This window comes from Haemaphysalis longicornis, unplaced genomic scaffold, assembly GCF_048455015.1.
Source record: "Haemaphysalis longicornis isolate Haplotype H1 unplaced genomic scaffold, Haemaphysalis longicornis Haplotype H1 scaffold_9, whole genome shotgun sequence".
NCBI classification, from domain to species: domain Eukaryota; kingdom Metazoa; phylum Arthropoda; class Arachnida; order Ixodida; family Ixodidae; genus Haemaphysalis; species Haemaphysalis longicornis.
This window is the reverse complement of record NW_027526460.1, coordinates 34484631-34508932: the sequence shown is the minus strand read 5'-3', so window position 1 is coordinate 34508932 and position 24302 is coordinate 34484631. Positions and strand designations below refer to the sequence as shown.

General features: G+C 48.1%; 3 protein-coding genes across 4 annotated transcripts in view; 1 reads left to right on the top strand and 2 right to left on the bottom strand.

Annotated features, from left to right (window-relative positions):
• Lrrk (Leucine-rich repeat kinase) overlaps positions 1-3270 on the bottom strand; it is a 43683-nt gene extending 40413 nt beyond the window's left edge. For both annotated transcript variants that reach the window (XM_077685516.1, XM_077685517.1), the window contains exons 1-3: positions 2911-3270; positions 2746-2848; positions 1291-1331 (exon numbers count right to left, since the gene is read on the bottom strand). In XM_077685516.1, the coding sequence (XP_077541642.1) occupies positions 1291-1331; positions 2746-2848; positions 2911-3009 (243 nt within the window). In that variant the 5' untranslated portion in view covers positions 3010-3270. The remainder of the gene's footprint in view (positions 1-1290; positions 1332-2745; positions 2849-2910) is intronic.
• An 84-nt stretch (positions 3271-3354) lies between these two features.
• Positions 3355-9633, top strand: Rbsn-5 (Rabenosyn-5). The gene is made up of 8 exons (XM_077685519.1): positions 3355-3563; positions 3626-3709; positions 3769-3909; positions 4456-4617; positions 6559-6698; positions 7253-7323; positions 7732-7815; positions 9277-9633. The coding sequence occupies exons 1-8, from the start codon at positions 3425-3427 to the stop codon at positions 9614-9616; spliced, it is 1161 nt and encodes a 386-aa protein (XP_077541645.1). The 5' UTR covers positions 3355-3424; the 3' UTR covers positions 9617-9633.
• A 1555-nt stretch (positions 9634-11188) lies between these two features.
• On the bottom strand, positions 11189-23803 carry Pus7 (pseudouridine synthase 7). The gene is made up of 11 exons (XM_077685533.1): positions 23495-23803; positions 22475-22891; positions 19856-19996; positions 18351-18413; positions 17427-17552; positions 17040-17101; positions 16122-16400; positions 14431-14550; positions 13410-13482; positions 11900-12051; positions 11189-11361 (listed from the first exon to the last, which is right to left on the bottom strand). The coding sequence occupies exons 1-11, from the start codon at positions 23623-23625 to the stop codon at positions 11231-11233; spliced, it is 1695 nt and encodes a 564-aa protein (XP_077541659.1). The 5' UTR covers positions 23626-23803; the 3' UTR covers positions 11189-11230.
• Positions 23804-24302: the final 499 nt, after the last annotated feature.

Genomic DNA, 24302 nt, shown 5'->3' with positions numbered 1-24302 from the left:
CTCCTTTTAAAGCGAAGAAGTACCAATGGCGTCCCATAGACCAGCTGGTCGACCGAAAAGTTCTGATAAGACCTCTAGGCAGATGGCGTGTGCATGAAACGGGGCTTCCATTGTGTCAAAACGGTTACTTGGAAATCGCGAAAAGGGAATGGTTCTAGATAAGACGATACATGCATCAATAATGAAGAGCGAGTACAATAGTACAATGCCTTTATCCCATAAACCACGTATTGGTATACATTTAGATTGTTCGTAGATGCACCTACTTAGTGCGCGAAAAATCATCAAATGGGTTCGTTCTTTGTTAGCGATTTGGGTCTATGGAGGTTTCACGATCGATTAGACGCACTTTCAGTGAAGGTTGGACGCACTTTGAGTGACAGTTTTGACGCACTTTTGATGCTCTTTTGCGCTTCTATTAGCTGTCTCTACGAAGGGATGGCAAAGATCTCGTATATCCATCTATGCAGTCAATATTTGAACACAATAAACATTCTTCTTCTTCATCTTCTTATAATATTTTTTCATTCACAATTATTTGTTACAGCAACTGAACATTACTGGTGGGAATCAGCATCGAAGCAATGGAAAAAAAAAATTCTGAAGCATATGCGAGATGAAAAGCACCTCACGTTTCTTGTACAACCTGCATTCCAAAATCTGTCATTCTCAACTTCTCATGGACAACTCCATTGTCTGTCCTGTGGCAGAAATGAACTACTTAGACTACAAATTTATTTTCCTGTTATAAGAAACTGAGAATGTTAAAGAAAAAAAAAAACGCAACTAATTTAATGCAACAGCATGAATTGGCACTGTGAAAGATCGAGAGGCTCTGCATTAAACACGTGTGGCACTGGGAAATGAAGCAGAGGGCATAATTGGCTGGATTTGTACAACACACATGGATAAGCAGTTAGCTGGCTGCAGGTTGGTACAGCCTTTTGACCCAGCGTTATGAAGCTTCTTTTATGAACCCGAAAACAACTAAAAATAAATAGGCACCCAGAGACAGCGAACACCACTCACATGGACCTTACTCTTGCAACAAGCCCAGGTGAAAACAACAGGAAACCACCATTGACAATTCACACTTCAGTTCTTTAATAAAGTGGTTGCTTTCATTTAGGGCGATACCGTCTATATGCGCCAATATTGTCTCATGGCCACAACACATAATAGCATTATATTTTTTTCCCAACTGTGCGAAGTGTGAGGAACTAAGCACTGTAAAGCCCGCTGATTAGTTTGTTTTTTTTTCCCCTCCTATGTTTTTAACAGGGTTCTCACCTTGTGCTGATCATGAATGCCGCATGCAGCGCTCGGGTTTGCTGAAAGGAAAAAAATTAAGCAGGTGTTAAGCTTGAGCAAGCATATGTCTATGTAACCTTCTTAGTCCAAGCTTGGTGCAAAAAAATTACTGCTTAAACAGCCCAGTTTTGTAGTTTGTCGTGTAAAGTACGCAACATGCAGCTAATTTACAAGGTTTTTTAAACAGCTTTGCAAAGAAAATATTAAACGCTTATTGAAATTACGGAAAACACAAGAAAAAATAAAACTTAATTTTGCAGGCCATTCACAAATGTGAGGTAATGTTTTTTTTTAATTGTTTAGAGGAAGCATACTCAATAAGCAGTTAAAGCAGCTATGAGTTCAAAGTGGGTTTTTATAAGGAAAAGCCATGACCCGGCCACACAGCAGAGGAGGGTTGTTAACCAGCTGTACTGTGTGTTAACTGGGTGTGTGTTAACATGCACCAAAATCTGTCACACAGAGTAGCTTTGACATTATCCTCTCAACGGAAATAAATCCAATGGCTTCATGCAAGAAAGCACTCTGTAAACCAATTTTTTGTAAGCTTATAAACCAACCATAGCAGTTGCAATGAGGGCTGCCTGTTACCATGTTTAGGATTGCTACAGTGAAGAAATTCTGGACCAAAGCAGGGAAAAAGAAATGGAATGACAAACAATGTTTGGCATTTGCCCCATCTTCTCCCCACCCTTGTTCCTCATTTTTAATACGCTTAAGTACTGTCCTGGAACTTGAACTCTAAGGAAGTTTGGGGAACGTTCAGGGAATGCATGCTTCCCCACATCAGCAAAAAGGCTTTTTTATGTGCTAAGTGAAAAACCTAAGAGGAGCGACTGTTGAACAATTAACACCTAACAGAACTAACTGTGGAATAATTGAGTGCGGATTATGCTCAATTTTAGTCCGCCAGGTGTACCACATACAGTTAACTGCAATGATGCCGTTGTCCACTGCTACATAAGCTTTCATAATGCCTGCGTGTGTGTTGGTTCAATAAAGTTTGCTGGAGTTAAGTCTAGAATACAGGCGCCAACACAGCTCAATCTTCGACCCATCTATTTGTGACCTGAAGGATGGATAACGATTTTCGATGCTTATTTTCAAGTCGCAAAAATCTATTCGTAGGCATCACACTTTTTGTAAAGCTACACACACAGAGAACTGAGGTTAAGCCAACCAGAAAAAACGAAGATCGACAATAAAAACGGGGAAGGCGTTTCTTCGCTTAGGTAACTCGAAACCAAGGAACCAAAAGCGCGCTACCTTTACGGAAGCAGTGAAAGCCGATCGGCGGGCGCCAATGATTACTGGCGACATGAAAAATTGAGATCACTGTCTTCCCAAGTCGTCGAGTCTAGGCAGGCCCAGCCTAAAGGGCACCACGCCAGATAATAGCACAGTCCGACCACCGGCTCGGTTCGACGCACTCACCGCCCGACTGCAGCAGAATGCGGGCGCAGGTCTCGTCACTGTTGGTGGCGGCCGCGTGCAAAGCTGTCCTTCCGTGCATATCCGGGGCATCGATGAGCCGTACCTGCGGTAAATTAGCAAGGGATGCACGTTTCTTCCCCACCCAGCTGATCCGTACGTGCGTACCTGCTCGCCGTTTAGCAGGTCTTCGAGGAGCTCGGCGTTGCCCCACAGGGCAGCCTGGTGAAGCAACTCGCCCGGGTACTCTTCACGATCGTCGGCCATGGAGCTCGAACCGGCTCAAACATCGGTGAACGGAACCCATACTGGCACCACGCAGGAAGGGGTCTAGGCCGCGGTCAGGGCCCCTCGCTTTCAGCGATGGATCAGGACATGGCTACGCGAAGGGACTGCCCTGCCATTTATTCCGTCGCCACAATATTATTGAACATTACAAATAACCGAGACGGTCTTGAATGCCTCCTCCACGCGTGATCGCAACGATGTGAAACGAGAAGACAGCAGCCGTCATGTGGGATAGTGGACGTCGATGCAACGGAGCGCACTTAGTTGTCGCTGTTATTTCGACGTCGCCCCGTTCGCTGCCTCCTCCCTCCTGTCTGGTGGTGGCTCTCGTTTCGGTACCCTGCCCTGCCCCTTTCATGCGCACAAAGCATACGTGCCAAAGTTTAAACTCCAAATGGGTGAAGTAAAGGAGGGATACCTCTGTCCGATTTGTGTCGAGGACTTGGGAAACTTTGAGGAGCTGACAGCCCATTTCGAGGCCAACCATGCGTCAGGGGAGCGGGACGTGCTGAACTCCTTGAAGGGCCTCTTTGGTAGGCGCGGGTCACGCCGCCTTTATGCGAACCGGGTTCTTATGAATGAACTCTGCACGCAGGGCGCGCCAGACGAAAGATCCTTCAAGACTCCGCGAGCCTCGATGACGGCGACCAGGCGCCTGATTGGGGGCAGCAGGAAATCGGTGCGTGTGTTCTAAGTTTCTTTTTTGGAGGAGACGTAACGCATTGTTCGGACTTCCAGGAGTTATTCAAGACCACACGGCCACTGTTCGGCAAGTTCGTGCCCGCCGAGTGGATCGGTACGTGGGTCAGAGCAACAAGCTGCTTGTTCGTTTGACCAAACTCGTCGTGGACGCCCCCAGCGACCCCGAAATGCGGAAAGGTATACAATTTATTATTTCTCTGCATTGGCCAAATTTTGTAAAGCATGAGGATGTGTTTTTTGTATTTCACTAGCCTGCAGCAAAGCTGTGCACGAACCAGTATACACGAGCTGCAACTCTGCTAACAACAAAAAAATTGAACCCCCCCCCCCCCATTTCTGCATGACCCCCTCAACTACGCCAGGAATGGTTTGGCCCCAGGGACAATATATCCTGCAGAGGTTCACGTATCAAGCTGTAATCAGAAGTGAGCCATCAAACCTTCCTTTTCTTGGAGGCTGAACGATTAGGAGTCATGGTGCTGCTTTTCAATAACAACTTTGTTGATACCCACATGATCCGTCATTATAAATGCTGCCAGGGGCAGTACCTTTGTGACCTCATACCTGTTTAAGACTTCAGAGCTTCTAAAAACCAGCATGGAACGTGAAAGGTATACCCCAGTGAATGCTCTGACGTTTGGTGTAGAGTGATCCCTATGAATGTGTACAAGCTCTTGGTGCTGGGATGACTTCTAGGGTGGCTCATATACGTGTGCCATGCAGCCCGTGACAAAGCCCTGGTGCCTTGGGTGGACGACGCCGACGTCAAGCTGTGCCCCAGCTGTGCCAAGAGCTTCAGCATCTCCCGTCGCCGCCACCACTGTCGCCTGTGTGGTGGCATCATGTGCCAGCTCTGCTCCGAGTTCCTGGACTCGGCTACTGTCCGTAAGTTGTTGCGCACAGCTTGCCACCGTGTGGCCGCACACATGTATCCGTCATTGTTGTACCCGAAATGCAGAAGTTAAAAGGGGGCGGAAGGAGGGCACTCATTAAACTAGATTCCGGGCCGCAGTGTCCGCTTTTCTAATGGAGGCGAAAAGCAAAAGTGCCGTGTGTACGACATTTCGGTGCACTTTAAAGATCCCCAGGTGGTCAAAATTAATCCGGAGCCCTTCACTACGGCGCGCCTCATCGCCTGTGTAGCGTCGGAGTGTTAAATCCTACAATAAATCAACTCATTAAAGTATGTAGAAGCATTAAGGAAAAACACCATCATTTTTTGTTTCTTTAAAGGAGTACTGACACAAAATTTTCACATTATTTTTATGCTGCTATAGGTGCCTACCAGCCCACTAATCATAGAATGGCACAGTAGATGCTCGACCGCAGTGTAAATGATTATTTACAGCCTTGTTTATCCGTGTCAGTTTCAGTTTTGACAAAATGAACACCAAGGCGGCTGCCATGACAGGAAGGCGCTTTTCACATAACTGTTCTCATCGTGCCACAGCCGGTCTTAACGTCGACGCTAAAACGAGTGAGTGCGTCCAGACTGACTAAGTCGCATGCGCCTGGGCAGCACGACGTCAGTCCCAAAACTGACATGATACGCAAGGCGTAGCAGCACATGCCAACAGCAGCCAGCACCTTGGCTACGTCACGGGAGCCCTTACATGGGCAGTTTGTGGGGAGGTGCACAGAGAGGCGCTCAACGCATCATGCTGATGCCGATGTTTCTTGTGCAGGCAAATATTAGAATTGATTTCAAATATGTTATACTGAACAGTTACTGTTGAAACTTCTTAGGAGATATCTCCATATACAAATGCAGCTCTTTACTTAGTTATCTCGGCTTTAAAATTTCATGTCAAAACTCCTTTAACTTGCACATGAGAGCAGATGAGTCATGGATACCTCTTGCTTGTGCAAGTGACTATTTTTGCTAAATGTGCCAAATTAAGTTACTGTTTTAACGTGGTTAGATGCAAGGTGTATTTTGCTCTCAGAGTTGTATTTATCGTAGTATCATCTTGTGACCACCATTCGCCACACTGAGTCTGGTGTAGAGAGAGACCCAAGAGTTTTCACCATTTTACACTTTACAGTTATTAAATACTTTACTACGCTGGGCATTTTTTACTAAATTCTGCCAGTTTTCTATTGAAAATTTTGCATAAACTTTATAACCATAAAATCAAAGTAAGACATTGGTCAAAGATTTCCAGGACATTGTGCTTTCTGCTCGAGTTTGGAAAATTAGGTACAATGTTCAGTTAGTCCACCTCGACATTTTCAAACCCTTGTGGTGGCCAAGAGTACTGCAAACATTTCCATAAGGCATTTAAGGGCAAACTTTTAAGTGTGATTTATATTCAGTGGTATTCATTTGAGTAGCATAAGTAACCTGAAAGCTTCTGACCATTATTGTAGGTGCAGCCCCAAAAAGTAATGTTAAAGCCTATGCATGGCCTAAAATCTTCCAACCATTATTGTAGGTGCAGCCCCAGAAAAGTAATGTTAAAGCCTGCGCATTCCCCAAAATTGTGACACCGGTGCTGTAAAAGTGTGCTCGCTCCTGTGTCGCTATGAAACCAGAGAAGCAGCAGATGGCTTGTGTTGCAGAACTTTGAAAGGAGGCGGTATATCGCTCCTTACTGGGCTGTTTTGGCCCTCTCTGGATTGCTTGGACTATTGTGGCAGAGGGAGGTGCCTGGTGGTTAACCAGTCTCGTTTTAGAGTAACAGCAGATGTCGGTGGCGCATGTTGCGGAGCTTTCAAAGGGGGCGGTGCGTGGCTTCCTATTGGATAGTCTTGACTCGCTTTGGATTGCCCGAATCATTGAGGCAGAGGGAGGTGCCCCGTGCAGCAGAGGTGGCCTGTTTGCAGAGCAGTTGGTGGCGTCTGCCGGGAGCCCTGCAGACCACGTGTGCGACGAGCCACTGCGCCTGTGCCGAGACTGCCGCGTGCTGTTGGACCGGCGACTGTCGCCGCCTGAGCAACCGTCCCCGCTGCTAGCACAATACGAGGTGTGCCTCCAACATCCTCTGCTTATCATCTAGTGGTCACGCTTGCACGGACGCTCACTAGCAATTCAGCCTTGTGAAATCCATTTGTGTATACCAGAAAGCACATTACAAACCAGTTGCATTGCTATCCAGGAAATTCGGATGATAGGCGATTCTTAGAGGTTGTGAAGAACTTTGTGGATAGTAGAGGCAGGTTAAAAAAAATGTCTAGTTTGCAAACCTGTTTTAGCAGGGAAATTTTGATTGGCCACAAGAGCTCCTTTTGGTGTCATAATCCTAAACAATGCAGTATTTTGCCACAAAACCTACTTTTTATGTTGTAATCTTAGATGATGCAGTATTTTGGAACCGACGTTTGTGTGGTGCCCTGAGTTTGTAATGTTGTATGTGGTATTTGAAGCATAATGTTTTACCTAGTGTCCTAGCTTTTAAATTAAGCTTGCATCTTGCCTACAGCAGTACACACTAGAAGTTAGGGGTATGCAAGGCACACCAGTGAATTGGCTTGCCTGAGGAAATGACTCAGAATAACTGAAATGCCTTTGTGTGTGCAGCGCATGCGCAAGCTGATGGACGAGGCTGAGCGGCTGCTACCTGGCTACTATCGGCTAATTGATGGAATCCGGTGAGCAGACGTCACACGTCCATTGAACACTCGCTTTTGTTTTGATGCATGCGTGATGCCTTGAATTCACCAAACTAATGCCACACGTTTCAACGAGGACAGGTTGTGTTCACAAATATGCTCTGCAAGGCTTTTGTCCGCATGACCGATGCGATTACTACTGTACAAGACTGAAGGGTGGACTGTGAACTTTACAGTTTACATGAAACAATTTTGTTTTTTCCTTTTTTGCATTTGACAAATTTCATATTTAGGCAACTTTGGCTCACTGAGAACGAATAGTATGTGATTGAATCCCAAAACAGTGCTAGAATGTCTAAACTGAGCCTCGCACTAGCGGGTTGGGAAAGTCACGCGTGGTGGTGACGTGCAGTTGGGCTGATGTAGTGCTTGCTTGTGTGTTTGCAGGGAAGGTCGCCCAGGGCTTGAGGAAGAGGCCAAAACTGTGCGGGCACGCCTCATCCGAGTTGCTGAACAGCTGGACCTAATCAGGTGAGAGTTTTGTGCAGTGCCAGAGAAGGTCCGTTTGTCTCGGCTCCAAACGAAAAAGTTGCCGACATTACTTACACAAGTTTGTTGATACTTACTTACTTGGGTGATGCAGTTTCTTAGTGCTGGCAGTCACCAGTGTGCCCAATTGTCAGAGTGAAAACAATACCTGGCCTACTAAATAATGCTGTATGGAGCATCTGCCAGGCAGGTCTAGGGTGGTATGGACTACCTGGAGTTCATTAGTTAACGTCACAGAAAGCCACATTATCGCGGGTAGTTCCAACATAGAAATGTACCATTTTTATTTTAGGTTTGCAGTTTACTTTTAACAAGAGAGGCCTCTACTAGTGTCACTAGGTAAGGTTTCAGAGTATCGGCACTCTTTTTTCCTATTTTCCTGTGCCACCACCATAATCATTGGTCAGTTCGCATCATGTGACATTTGCGTACACTTTGACGGTTCATGGGCGCCGCCATTTTTTTGCTTGTGTGTTTTCAGTCAGTAAACTGTGGTAGACTTAGCTTCTCCTCCCTACCCGCCATGGTGGCTCAGTGGCTAAGGCGTTCTGCTGCTGAGCACGAGGTCGCAAGTTCGATTCCCAGCCGCGGCGGCCACTTTTCTGATGGAGGCGAAAAGCAAAAACGCCCTTGTGTACGAGATTTCGACGCATGTTAAAGATCCCCAGGTGGTCAAAATTAATCCGGAGCCCTCCATTATAACGCGCCTCATCGCCTGCGTTGCGTCGGTGCGTTAAACCCTACAATCAATCAATCAGCTTCTCCTCCCTGCTCTGTGTTTGCACGCGACTGATGTTCCGAATGCAAATCAGAGATGACGCATATAGCACCATTTCAATAGCAGAAGTGTGTCCAAACATGCCATTTTGCTGCATCTTCGGCAGTGTTGTTAACTAACGACCCGGCAAAAGTTAGCGACGTGGCCATAGAAGGGGCAATCTCGCAACACTGATAAACACCAAAATGGCCGCCAATGCTCACTTGCATGTTTCAGTGGTGGTACTCTTATGGCTCATCTAGTGACACTAACCCCTACCATTCACAATGCATTGAAAAGAGTGTGGAGGAAGTTTCGTCATCCTAAAGACATCTGTGGACAATGTTCACAATTTCATGGCATGCAGACCGAGCTTTGGCTGTGAATGAAATTAGCAGCGTAGAAGGCGAGTACGGCTGATTTGCAACAGATTTCATAGATTAGCAGGTTTCTTTGGTGTTAGTGTGCCCAGCTTGCATTATCAGCTGCTCTTGGAACAAAAGTAGTGGTAGAGAAGGTGAGGCACAGCAGAGAAGAACGGGAAAGGGTAGCGGGCCACTAGAAGTAATGTCAGGGCCTCTCCTAACCTTTTTCTTTCCTCGATGGTTATGCATAACAACTGCAGCGACACCAGCACTCGGTGTTGGGCAAATTCAAAATTTGGACCTCCCCGTCCCTTTGTGCAGTCGTCAGCTGGGCAGCGGGGGCACGACCCCTCGGCAGCTACAGCTGCGGGGGGCATTGCGGTTAGCGGCCAGCCACTTCCTGCGCCAGGGCCTGCTAGGCCTCCCAGGGCTGCCCAAGCCGCAGCCGCAGCCAGAGCAGGGCTGGAGCCCCAGCAGCGTGCGGGCGCCCGTGGAGGAGGAGGACCCGCTGGCCCAGCAGATGGCCATCATCCGGGGATACATCCAGCAGGCCCGCCAGAGCCAGCGATACGAGGAGCTCGCCTCCCTCGAGGCCAACCTGCAGGAGCTCAAGCAGGAGTACCTCCGCCGCACGCTGGCCACGCCGTCCGCAAAGCAGTAAAGGCGGAAAGAAACACGGCTCTGTCTGTTTCTTGCCGAACCCCAAGGAAAATTCACACTGCCCATTCCATGGTCTAGATCACAGGGTGATGTTCCACTTTGAGCTACTGCTAAGAGGGCCCCGCCCATCGGCCTCCTTGCCTCAGGGGTAGAGCCTCGGCTTTTGGCGTTAACACTTTCGTGACCGCACCTATTCCCATCGATAGTATCTTATAAATCAATACATGTTCAAATTTTGGCGCTCTCCGAGCGCTTCTGGACAGCTAATGCCATTCAAAGAGTAAAAAATATTTCATCAATTTCGCTTTTGAGTTTCTTTTCTCCGCCGTGGGGGGGGATTTTTAAAGCTCCTTTGCAGTGGGGCGCACGTGGTTTTGGTTGCAGCGTTGATGCCTCTCGACAACGATTTACGGGAATGGCGAATTTTGACGAATTCCAATGAACCTGAGGTGTAATCTCTGGATGATATATCACCACAGACATGCAAGACAACTTCAATTCGTCAGACTTTAGTACAGACAGTGAAAGTGCGTCAAACTGCCCCGGAACATCAGCAGGTATCCGCCGGTAAGTTTCGCTTCCTCCTCGGGGGGCCGTTCTGTCGCTGCCACACGTTGATGTAAACATATCCGGCCTGTTCTAAAGGTCGCAACTCTTATGTGCAGGGTGGCGACTTTGTTTGGGCGCTGGCTGCACAGTGGAGCCAACCTTAGTTTCATTGCATCAAGAAACTGGTTCAGGCAGTGGCATGATGGGCACTAGTGCTTATATTTTTGTGTTTGTAAATACATTTTGTACTTAGAGCTCATATTTACAGTATTGTTCTGTAAGAGCCTTCTATTCAAAGTGTGTGTTTCAAAATTTTTTTTTGTTACCCTGTGCAAAGTAGCATTGAGGTTTTCGTTTTTTCTTTTCATTTTTTTTTGTTTTGATAGTTTTTTGATATTTGTAATAAATTTGTTGATTGAAATTAATAGTTGGAAAGCCCTATCCTTCTATCATTTCATATATTACACTTTAGCATAAATCATTTTCTGTAGCAGGGAAAAATATTTCTTGGACTACCCAAAAACAACCATTTTTTTTTACGGTCACAAAAGTTACAGACTGGGTTCAATTCCCAGAAGTTGTTTTTTTTTTTTCCAAAGTGAATTTTTTTATTGTGAAAAGTGTCACTTCCACCATTATTTTTGTAAATACAGGTAGTTTGGCATCTTTTGGGTTTAGATGAATAAGACAACTATACCACGGTATGGTCCACAGAGTAAAGCTGAACATTTCCCGTGGTCTGGTCCACATAACAGACATTTGACTTGCCTTGGAACTGTTTGCGTGGGCCTAACGACTGCTTGCTTGCAGTGCAAAAGCAAGGCACAACTGCTGAATTGTGCATGCACCTTTTCAACCTTTAAACGGCAAATGCATGTCGGCGCCCTTGCGGCTGCTTGACAGCCTCCTGCACCCCACTATGCGACGGTGAAAGATTGTTTTTTCTCAAGGAAGAGGAACAAATTCAGGCAGGACACACCACCTCGACACACTGCGGGTGCCCCAAGGAGTGCTTTCCGTCCGAAAAGGCGATTGCACGTGGTGCTTTAATTATTGGTAACCAACATCAACCACTGGCCCCAGCCGGTGCCCACGAAGAGCAGTCCCGGTGCATCAGCTCCCTGATGGCCATGGTGGCGTAGCAGCACGAGCTCAGGCTGAACTCCAGAATGAGGGCCCGCTTGGCGTCACTGTCACCTGCAGGGGCCACACACGACGCTGTCACATCTCCACCCACTTCGCCAGAGTCCAGCCTTGCACAACTGGCGCTAATGTAGCCAAAGAACTTTTATGTGCAACAGCAACTCACAAGCTCATTAACTTGCCAACAAACAGTGCAGACACACAAACGCACATGCGGGTGTACTGCTTTCGCCGTGTGTTTCCGTAGCTCGGCAAATGGCAAAAGAAAAAATATCCGTCAAGATGCCTGGCCCTATCACTGGTTCCGCTGGGTAGAACACAGTCAGTCTTAAGTACGGGCCATGCCCCTGGGGTTGCTTTGGGAAAGATCACTAAGTGACTCAACTTTTGCCGCACCTCTCAAGCAGAAATAAGCTTTCTAAAATTCTGAACCGGCCAAGAATGACCCATTGTACGCAACTCAACTGCAAGTGAGCATGGCTTATGATGTGTGCTATTCTTCCTCCTCATATTTTCTTAGTTCACCCAAAGTAAAATCCCCCCTTTTTTTTGCAACCAAGAAAACGGAGGAAAGGAGGAGCCCTGAGCCTACCTTGACAGCTGACGGGTTCGGGCACTCCCTGCAGACGGTCGAGGTCGCTGAGCAGTAGCGCTGCCTGGGGGTCCGTGTAGCTCACTTCCTCCCACGTCACCTCTCGGGGTACAGCCACCAGGTGGCGGTAGCAGCCGCTCATTGAGAGCTCCCTGCACATAGCGATGGTCCAGAGGGCTCCCGTAACCTCACATTGGCACTTGAAGGCACCAAATACAGCAAAATCTGCTCCTCTAAGAGTGCAAGGCACTGTTGCAAACCCTCCTCAGTGTGAGAAAAAAAAAAAAAAAAAGCATTAATATTCGACAAAGCTAGGGAAGGGAAAAAAAAGCCACGTGAATTATTTTGGTGGACCGCAAAAACCAGCAATGACCAGTACTCAGACCGAATGCATCCGTTGGATGAAAATCTGTTTTAACTTTTATGCAGCTGACCTATGAAGCAAGGTGAGGATAGTATACTATCAACAGGAGGAGCAGCAACTTAACGCGCACACTGAATTGGGCCACTTATGCAATTTGGGCGCAAGGGTACCAATCCAGACGCATACAGCAGGGTTACGGAGGAAGAATATATAGGTGGTATTCATTGAAAAGTTTAGTTGTGAATTTCTTCACTTGGCAACACTGGAAATGGCCACGGACATGGCTGAAGTGCCATGGACATGGCGCAGCTTGTACCACAGCGGTCGCACGCAAAAAAAAAAAAAAAAAAAAGCAAAAAAAAATAACACTGGTGTGCGTCACCTGCTCCGCTTCAACCCAATTTTCAACGGTGGTGTCAACAGAGTTGTTATTCATCGCACTCACATTGGAGTCGAGGCATTACTTGGCGTTCGGCGGGCTAGAGCTTGCAATGTCCAACCCATATCATGCGCTTAGCACGGACAAGTGCCGCCATCCCGCGGAGCCCGACGTAACCAGTGACGGCGCACTAACATGGTTGCCTGCATGCGTGCCTCACTATTGAATACAGGCTATAGGACGCGAAACGGTTCATTGCAGCAAGCGCGGGCAAGCGACCAGATAATGTCACAAACAAAACCAAAGCGGACTGCAAAGCTTCGTGGCTGTGATGGCAAAGGTGAGTGCAGTGGCACCTGATAGACGAAATGATAGCGGCTGCAGTTCATTCCGTGGCTGTGCAGTGCAATGCCTAACGCAGCAGCATCGCAGTTTCTTCAACCGCGGCAGATGCCGCTAGCTTAACCTATGACAAGCACTGGTGACATTATCTAGCCGCGCTAGGAAGCCTCGTTTCACCTCCTATCTTATTCTTGCTCCGTGAGCAGCGTCGAAACATGGGAGGTGACTTGCCCCTCTGCTTACACAAAAGTTAACATTTCGCCCACACGCAAAGGCAAGCATTGTGAATCAATTCATGATAATCCGTCCCTCTGTTGCACATGCCGAAACATGTACATTAGCATGCAAGCAATTTCTGTGCCATGCCTTATCTGGTCGCACATACTCTAAGTGATCCTTCAACAAATAGCCAAAGATGGTCCAACCTGTGCCGGTGCTCACTGAAAGCGTCCATGGAGAGGCCATCCTCAGTAAGGATCTCCCGGTACCAGTCAGCCACTGCACACAACACAAGAATCACTGTACTCACATTTGAAATTTACAGTGCAAAATATCCGCATTTAGCGCACTCACTCGCACAAAGATATCGGACTTCTTTGCATAAAAATTTAGCCGGGTGTTGCCATTACGTGAGATAAATCCCTGTCTTTTTTTTTTCTTTTTCAACATCAACCTTGCGTCCCAACTTTCCCACAATAGAGCTGGGTCCTATGGCTATCTGCGAAAACATTGCACTGTTTTCAGCACATTAAGTTTACTAAATGCCGTTATATAGTGCATTTTTTGCTTGCAAGCTCGCTTCCAAGATGTGCTGGTGTCAAATTCAGAGCACCGAAGGCCACCAGACTGTAAGGGGCCTGCCCATTAACGCAATTTTGAAAGATGAAAAACCAAGTTAAAAGTACAAATCATTATCTTTGTTTTGCAATCTGCTCAAACAGCTTAATTTCAATCTAATGAGTTGTTCGGTGCACTAACGGTGAACTCCACAACATTACTTTCCCTTGCCCTCTGTTTAGGGTGGGTGGGGTTCTTTATCTATAGGTTGTATTCACTGGTATGGCACACATTCGGGCAACAATGTGAGTGTGCCGTCACTGGTTATGTCGGGCTCCGTGAGATGGCGCTACTTGTCCATGCTAAGCACACGACGTGCGTTTGATGTTCCAAACTGTCCCCCACTGAACGCAAAGTAATGCCTCAACTCCAATGTGAGTGCAATTAATAACAGATCTGTTGACACCACAGTTGAGAATCGGGTTGAAACAAGGCAGACAACGCACGGCGGTGTTTTTTTTTTCTGCGAGGTGCGAGTGCAGTGGTTCAAGCTGCGCCATGACTGTGCCGAAGCAGCACAGACATGGCCGTTTCCAGTGTTGCCAAGCAAAGAAACTGACCGCTAAACTTTTTAGTGCATACGACCTATAGCATGCCAGGTGAACTCACTCTCGTTCTCAGGGTACCGCACGCTGTGGCCCGGCAGTGGCAACACTACTTGCTGCAGGCTGGCAGAACCAACATCCTCAGCAGTGGCCACCCGCGGTTCCTCTTCAGTTCCACCTGGGACTGCCAGGAGGGAACAATGCACCGTTACACAACTCACATTAGAAGACAAGGAACAGGCATAAGCTGAAGGGCAGTGAGCTGGCACTTTAAGACAGCTGGCTTTTACATTGCAAGTTGGTCCAAGCGTTGGGACTGAGGATATGACAATTTTTCTTCCAGCCTGTTTTATGCCACAGTAGTTTACACTGCCTTTGTCAGGACTGTGGGCTAGCAAAGCAGTGAAGTTGAATTGGGTGTTTGCAACAAGACATTTTTACGCGAGACATAAAGGCATGCAGTGGGCTCCCCTTGACTTCTCTCTTACAGCCATGGTAAATATGATGGTGTCTGTGCAGATGTTTGCTTCGCATTTTAACAGTCCCCAATGGCCTGAATTCTGCCACAGCTTTCTACTATGGCCCAGATCAAATTCCAGGTGTTTAAGATGTTCACTACTGCACTGTGCGGATAAGGGTGAGAGAAGAGAGAGACAGGAAATATACGCATTTAGAAAAAGGAAGCAGGAACCACTACTGTCTCAAAAATAGCAGGTCACGATATGAATTCCTGGAGAAGATGCAGGGGTGGGGATCTTAGGGTTAGGGGGGAGAATTATAACAGGAAAGGCTTCAATAAAATTCAAAGCGGTTTCATATTGAATTGCGCTATGTATACAGACAAATAGGACGCTAACAGGACTGGGACAAGGCGCAATAGCGTCCTACTTGTCTGTATACGTAGCGCAATTCAACATGAAGCATCACCAACTAGCCCCATTCTACGTCCTAAGGAAAGAGACAGAGACTCGGTGCTGTCTGTGTACTTGTTCCTTTTCGGCCTCGTCCACGCAGAACTTGAAGCCTCTTCCACTGACACCACATGTCCTTTATAGCACGGTACAAGTAACCATGCTTGTACGGAAAGAAGCATCAGGATAAAGCCCAAGTAAGTCGGTGCTTCACATGCTGAAGCCACACTTCTAATGCCTGTGCTATGCAGCAACTCTCAATTGACAGCTGAGTGCGCACTTACAAGTGCACCAGCCACATAGTCGTGAGAGGGAGAGAAAACTTCTTTACTGATCTAGGTGCAGGAGGGGTGTTTCCTCATTTCAGGTAACCACATGCCGTCACTGCTCGACTGGCCCTCTCGACCAGCAGAAGTTGATCTCGAGGTAGGGAGCTGGACGCCAGTATCTCCCACTGCTCAGGGGTATGGGAAGGAAAAGGGGGTGGCAGGTCTGGATTTTTGTTGCACTCCCATACTATGTCATGGAAAGTGCTTGGTTGATTACAAAATTTACACTGTGCATCAAATTGTGCGGGGAACAACAAGTGTACCCTGACTGGATGCGCCACTCGATAGAAAATTGCTTCGAAGGCCTTCGGAAGGCCTTTGAAACGGCCGAGTAGCACAAGTATACAAGGCATGCCATAGTGGAAGATAAATTTAGATCACCCGTAGTTCTTTAACAGGCACCAATGCCTCATACATGCAGATGTTTTTGTTTTTGTGCCTCCGTCAGAGAAAGAGCCACTGGTGTGAGACTTAACTGTGAACTATGAACTAGAGAAACCCCTCCCCCGACTTACCGGGCGCCAACAGCAGGTCCCCGGGGAGCACGGCAAGGCCAAAGCGCTGCACCCGGCGAGAGACCAAGCGGTTCCAGACGTAGCTCTGGTATCCGTGCAGGTAGAGCAGGCGCACGTTGCGGGGCAGGGCCAGCAGGGCGCCCAGGTAGTTGGTTGCCCCGCCCCTGGTCAGCGCACGCAGCAGCAGCCCTTCAATGCAACCCCGGTGGGGGAGCTTGGACAGCGCCCGGCCGGCGTCCTTTGAGCGTGCCCACTCTTCCCGGCAGGCCGCCAGGGCCCCTGCACCACCCAGCAGGGGGTAATGCTCACAACAGACAAAGAAAACTGTGCTTTACAGATGCCAAGATTCTCCAGGATGCAGGGGCGAGATACTAGGAGGCAAATGCTTTTGCAGCCAAGAGTGCTGCCTCATTATTTGTGGCATGTGAACCTGTAATCAAGTCTGCATTCCTAGCACACTGCATGCACCAGATGACCCTTCCAGACCTGTCTGACAACTGACTAGCCTTTATGTTGTGCGCTTATCCCCATACGAATATGTGCCGTGAGAGTATACAAGCTCAGGGGTAGTGTTCTGTCTCGTAACGGCTTGGATATTTGCTGGTCCCAGTTGAGACAAACAGGGCTTTCCATACACACCGGGAAAGGAGGCATGGCGCAGTAGATTCCCACTTTGGTGGAACTTGCGAGGCCTCCGTTTGACTCCCAGCGCTGCTCACAAATTTGTTTCATGTTTCAAGTCTGTGCTGAAGATGTTTGTGCATGCTCAGCATCTCCTTAAAGCCAAGTCCTTTGAAGTTATTCCAACAAGCAGTGAATGGTGGTTGCCATAAAAGCACTCATGCAGTCTGTACATTTGGGCCTGTACAGGGAAACTGTACTACATAGCACTTGCACAGAGGTTAGCCTCATACCCACCGCCATCCCTTGGCTGCAGTACGAGGTCGACTGCTTCCTCGTAGCGACCCTGAAGCAGAGCCCTGCAGAAGAAAGGCAATGCACGGGTTACCAACAAGAAAAGACGTGGCCACACAGGGAACATAATTTTCCAAACATGAACACTGGTGAAGAAGTCCAGAGGTGTACTTTTACGGGGCACTATGCCCTTGAATGCAATTCTCACGGCACTCAGCAGCAGGACAACGCTTCCACAAATCACAAGTGCAATTACCGGTCAGCAGGCAGACGGACACACTTGTGCTTGACACTGACTCTGCACCTGCCGCACCTAGCCCATTCCTTCCCACGTACATCACGTCAAGCAGCCCTTCCCTTCAGCATACGACGTACAAAAGAGACGCTCACCGCCCAATCTGGTGCGTAGCCACGGAGGTAGTGCCAAAGCGCTGGGTGCCGTAATAGTTGAGAAAGCCATTCTCTGAGAGCGAGCGGACTGCCTCCCTGTGGTCCTCTGTGGTGCCATCCACTTCCCTGCAGAGAAGAGCGATCGGCCTTCACTACAGCCTGCCCAGGCAACTACCGCACCCATATTTTAGAGTGCTACCACGCTACAGGGCAGTCATTCCCTACACGTGCCCCCTCCTTGTTTCCCAGCAGTCCTTGAAGGGTCATTCTGAAAGGGCTGCTCTTCTCCACTTTGCAACGGTTGCAGACAAAGTCACAGCTATCTGAACTAACTCATAGAAAAGACGCGCTTGAGCAGAGTGATTAACTGCCAGTCAACTCTGGCAAGGTGTGGTAAGCTTTAACATATGGACGTTAAGGCTTACCTTATGGACAATATGGACAGTCCCTCGCAATTTTCAGACTGTACTTGTGTCACCTATGTCGGCTAAGTGCATGTTACGGGGCAAGTTTTAAATGGACCGTACAGGAGGCGTACAGCTTTGCTTCAGACAAATAGAAACAAACTGCAGGAATTCACACAAATAGAAACAAACAATACAGGATGGGGTGGTGATGCTTTGAAACACCTTCCTGCCCCACTGAATGATATCACAGGGTGGCCTGTACGTATTACTTGATTCTGTTTTAGGCAAATCCACATTTGTCGGGGGTTGTGGGCTTTCAAAATTCGATAATTGTGCTTTAAATCCGAAATAGCACTACTTTACAGCAATAAGGCAACTAACACATGGCTATCGTGAAATGAACCTAGAAAGCTAAGGATATGATGATAGTGTTTTCCTACTCTTGTAAGAGCGTGATGCTTTGAAACTAAAAACAGACATATGTATGGAGATATACTTTTCCACGCAGTAGTGTTACCTCAAAACTATGGAAAACCGGTTTCCCTGCAGGTCACCCAACTTGATGGCTGCATCTTCAAAGCTGCACAGAAAAACAAAGCACTCCTGTTGAGCTGCCCTCCACAAATGAGCGTGGTTACAGCAATTCTGCAGATAAATTCAGTGAGCTAGAAAAAAAAAAAAAAAAGAAGAAATGGGGCTCACGGAATTGCCTGAAAATATTTTTGGTGCCCCCGCAAAATGACATGTGTGCAACAGGTGCTGCACAATCTTCGTTAGAGAGACAATTAATTGGAGCCTCTTCTTTTCCAGTGTTTCCAACTTTGCAGAAGCTGGGGCCAGTGTTACTGAGGCCACCCATTGAAGCCCCTGTTCAAGTTAAAGAGCAAAGAACGATGACGCAATAACTGATGTCGTGCTTTGCTCGAATAGCGATAGCTTGAGCTGTCATTCCAAGGAGTGGACAAAATGGGTTGTCATAGAAGCTACTCCCATAAGCAAAAACTTTTTTTTTTTCTATTTGGAAACGACCAGGTGTGATCGGCACAAACTTTATGTTAGGCAAAACAGGCCTCAAGTGCGACTTCGTGTTAAAATCCACACATACACAAGCTTGAAATCTCTTTTACAAAAGGTACAGCAATCCCTCGTTTTACCAAAATCACTTTGTTCAAAATCTCGCTTTGTTTAAAGTGTTTCGTAGTCCCCCTGCAGTGCACTAAGAGCGAATAATCTCCGCCCTCAAAGGAGTACTGACACGAAATTTTCATGTTACATTTTTTTTCGCTGCTATGGGTGCCTATTAGCCCAGTAATCATAGAATGGCACATTAGACGGTTGATCGCAGCGTAAACGATCATTTACGGCGTCGTTTATTTGTGTCAGTTTCGGTTTCGACAAAACCTACACCGAGCAACCGCCATGACAGGAGGTAGCACCTGACGTCACTGTTCTTGTCGCACCACTGCCAGTTTAGACCAAGCGCGAGCGAGTGCAAGCACTCTTCCAGACCGGCCGAGGTCTTCACCATCCCCATGAGCCCGGGCAGCATGACATCAGTCCAAAAACCATGATGTGTACACACGGCATAGCAGTGCGCACCAACCACAGGCGTCGGCTACGCCACGGAAGTCCCAACATCGGCAAGTAGCAGGTGATGTCGTGCTGGCCCGCTCTGGGTTTTCCCAAGTGGGCAAAGATTAAAACGGATTTAAAATACGTTATACTGAACGGCTACTGTTGAAACTTGCTCGAGATATCTCCTGATAAAAAGGAAGCATTTTACATACTAGTTATCTCAGCTATGAAATTTCATGTCACTACTCCTTTAAAATGAAACCAGTTTCTCATCGATATGCCCTCGTAATGACGAGTGTTTACTGTATTTTAAACTGCCTACAACAGACTTGCGACACCCTGTGCTTTTCAAGCTGCACTGCCCCTCAGCTACAAGTGGCCCCGAACAAATGCAAGCCTCGAGAGAAGTGGTGAAGGGGTGGAGGTGGGGTGCAGAGCGGGGCTCACGTGATGTTGCCCACCCGCAGGTTGCTGCGGCAGTTGAGCTCCAGCAGCCGCTTGGCCGGAAGACGGTGGCAGGACAGCCGCTGGCACGTCTTGCCCCGCTTGTCCTTGGTGCCCGCGTAGCCCAGGCATGAGGGACGCATCCTGCATGCGCGGCCGTCGGAAGGCCCAAGTCTGAACAGCACGCTCCATCCACACCCCGAACAGGGAAGCAACTTGCTCTCACACAGTGGTGCCAAATAACTAACGGATTCTATTTTATAAGGATTTTATAGCAGCCAAACAGACTTTCAGTGCCTTTGAGTCAGAGATGTCCAGTGGTGTACCAAAATATGGCAGCGTTATTATCCTCCTTTCGTGACAGTAAGAACTGCTGTTATTCAAGGACACAGTGGTTTTAGGTATAACATTTGAAAATCATTATGGTAAGCCGACCACATCTGTAACCAAGTGAAAGAAACAGCAACACCTTGATTCAGTGTTGCAGCTACACACTTCCAAGTGCTGTAACTAAATACAGGGTGTTGCAACGATAACTGGAACACTTTAAAACATTTTCCTGAGCGATCCGCCGCTCTGTTCGCGCTCAAACTTCACACAAAGGTCGCATTTTGTGGTCTATTTTGTTTGACACCGGGAACAACAACGGTACTTACCTGTTTATTCTGAAAATAAATGAAAACGATTTTCGCCTATGGGAAAATGGCCGCTGATTTGAACGTGCGAGCCAGCGCAAGTTGATGTTGGAACGACGGAACCACCTGCAGAGTGAAACGCACGTTTGGGATTCACGTACGGAGCCAAATGGTGCAGCAGACGATCAGAAAATGCACCTAGAAATTAGCTAACAGACGATCAGAAAACCCGGTTTTCGGGCTCGCACGTCCAAATCGCCGCCATTTTCCCATAGGCGAAAATCGTTTTTATTTATTTTCAGAATAAACAGGTAAGTACCGTTGTTGTTCCCGGTGTCAAACAAAATAGACCACAAAATGCGACCTTTGTGTGAAATTTGAGCGTGAACAGAGCGGCGGATCGCTCAGGAAAAATTTTTAAAGTGTTCCAGTTATCGTTGCAACACCCTGTATGTCGGCAATTAGTGCCTGTTCCAGTTCTTAAAGGACACATATGTCTGTAACGCTCCGCGATTTCCCACGGTTAGTCTTTAAAAAAAATTGGTGCAGCTTGCACTACTAGTGCGAGACTGGAGAAACAGCAGATCTGACGGCCCCGCTCCCTTCGTCGGAGACCTGGCTGTTGCACCTCACATGAATTTCCAAACTTGCCGCTGAAAGTTCTCCATGTCTGGCAGGCCTGAATCATTTGGTTCACATGCTTCCACATTTGTCCCACAATAGACCGTGTTAGCACACGCTAGAATCGGCGGCAACAGGCTTCGAGAACTCGGTGTCTGCAGTGCAAGCTGTCTTGTGCTGCTCACTTCAGGCACACACAAATGTGCACCGTTTTATTCAGATTTTTTGCAGATAAGGCATGCTACAACAGCGGAGCTGTTGTAGCATGCCTTAAAGTGTGGCGCGTAATTCGTTACAAATACCAAGAAAATGCTGAGCGCTTGTGAGTGCATCTCGCGCCGACCACCGAACGTCCCCGGCATGCACAGTGACTTTAGAAACAATAATAATAATAATAATAATAATAATAATAATAATAATAATAACTGACGATAACTCCTGAGGAGCACCTTGCATTGCCTTGCAACCAACACCACCAAAGCTGGCGCAACACCTGCTCCACAGAACCTCTACACGACTTCAGGAATGCCACGCATGCGTCATGCTGCTTGTTCCTGCACGTGCCACCGCTACGCCCCAGCGTCGTCAAGTGCTACCGCGCACGTAATGCTTGGCATGGGGAACACGGCGATATCAATGCAAATGATCATGACTACTACCAACACAGTGCGAAGCGACGCCACAACATGTAAATAAGCAATTTCAAACTTGTACAAATGCGTGGTGATGTGTCCTTCAGTGCTCACGTAGAAAGAAATCCCGCAGCTTCGCTATGGTTCCAGCCTCGCATGACTTAGTGCAAGCTTGGCCAGTTTGTTTTGAGAGCTCCACAAGTGGCGCAAGCCCATACACAAACCTAGACGATGCCAAGCGCTCCACACGAGGCACACGTTCACGTCCGCTTGCTTTTTTTTTGCGAATTCCACCAGACTAACTCAAGCTTAAAAGGTGCTGCTTGGGCAGAGCTATTGCTGGCACTACCCATAAGGCTAGGTCCATTTTCGTTAACAATAACAACAACATAATTAGTGCCTGTACCGCTGCGCATATTCCTTCTGCATCTGTCTTGATTGATTACGAGGTTTACCTACTGACACTACACAGGTGATGAGGCGCACCGTAGTGGAGGGCTCTGGATTAATTTTGACCCCCTGGGGATCTTTAATGTGTGCCGAAATCTCAAACCTACGGCGTTTTTGCTTTTTGCCTCAACAAGAAAAGCGGCTGCCGTGGCCGGGAATCGAACCTGCATCCTTGAGCTCAGCTCTCTCCAAACTGTGCCACTTAGTTTGCAACACTAAAAGGAGACCAAGCCACGACTAAAGACAACCCATCACAAGTGCCCCCACCCAAGGGTCCCACGCACCTGAGCATGGTGGCAATGCGGTTGACGGCCTCGATGGTGTCCATGTTCTCCTTGTAGAGGACGAAGGTGGTGTAGCTGGGGCGCCCCGCGGGCCAGGGCAGGGCCCGCCTGCGCTGCACCGTCGAGAGCCCCACGCGCACCGTGCCGTCCCCAGTGTGGCTCTCCAGGTGCGGCCAGTGGGCGCGCACCCAGGCGTGCAGCTGGCCCCGCTGCTCCTTGCTCAGCCCGGCCGCGGGCAGAAGCACGGGCTCTGTCCGCTTGCCCTCGGCCAGCTGCTCCAGCTGCTCCTTGGCCTCCGCGCTCACCGTCTCGCTCGCCCAGCTCGTGTCCGGCGCCGGCTCGGGTGGCGGCTCCAGCGTCTCCAGGCGCACCACTCGGCCCGACGGGTCGATCTCGTTCACCAGGAAGTCAGAGTACCTGCGTCATGGTCATCATCATGTTTTCTGGCTCCAGTGTCTCCTGCCTGCAATGCCTACACTGGACACTGGCTCCAATGTCAAACTTAAACACTCCAGTGTCTCCCACCGTACTGCCTGACCTGACAAATCGTTCTTATTCAGCGGGAAGTTCGAGTACCTGCGTGATAAAAACAAAAAAACAAAAAGCGAACGTGTTCGCGAAGCGAGCAGTCCAGCCGGGTTATCTCTACCACGTGCGCTAGCTTTGCCAACTGTTTACTCCAGGCACTACATTTTCTGAGGAAGGTCCCCTAAAACGCCAAATGATCGATTAAAAAAAGGGAGCAATCAAGCGTTCCTGAAATTACCTGTGTACTGAAGGATAATTAGAAGAGCTCCCCTTCGCCCCGACTGTTAGTTTACACTTTCAACTGACATGTCAATGACCAGCGCGATTACAGCAGCAAATCAAATTACCTTCGCAATTTAAAGCTTAAGCTTAGATACCAGCCTCCTGCATTGCCTGCGTTCACTGTCCGTAGTTTCCAATGGGGGCGAAACATCGCCGCGAACACATGCTGTCAGGAAAGCAACGCGACTCGGACCTGCAGGAGTGTCTTACCTCTGCTTCAGTACGCCGTTGAAACCTTTGTGGGTTCCAACATACTCTGTGATACCAACATTTTCTTCAAAGCCTGTTCGTGGCTTCTTTGGTGCACTCACGTCGCTGCCATCATCACTATCACCTGTCATATTTCCTGAAGCGTGCGCGATGAGCGAAACCCGACGACCATGCACGCGAAGTTGATTGCGATTAACTTGGCCTGACTTGGCTGTGATCAGCTCGAAATATGGCTAGTTGGCTGGTCGTAATTTAATTGTATTGTTCATCCAGAAAAACAATGACACGCTTCTGAAATAGCTGCACTGGCTGACAACATGATGCGAAAGCATGAGTTTCCAATAGAATGCGCACATGTCCTCTCTTCTCATTGTCATCATCATCTTTATCTTTTGTGTCTGTATACAGTTACAATGTACTAGAATTCTAGTACACTGTAGTCTGTCTCTGCTTTGGGCTCTCAAGCTTGGACGTTCCCTGGTTTCCCTATACGCCTCGAGCTTCGCGATCGCTGCGCCGCCTGCCGCCGCTTCTCCGCAGCGTTGACGGGATTTGCGCTGCGTGGCTGATAGGGGCTCGTGCAGAGTTTTGGTTCTATTTCATGTCTTTTCACATTTCCGCGCCCTAAAAAAACTTGTTAGGTGACGTCTATAGGCAAAGAGTACGTTTAGGTCACTTAAATAGCAGCTGCGTCTTCGTAGAGTACGCGATCGCCTGCAAGAGCTACCCGGGGACGCGGTTCTGCGCGCTTCGTTGCCGCTCTTCCGGGCGTCGGCGACGGCAGCAACATATCACCCATGTCACCTCC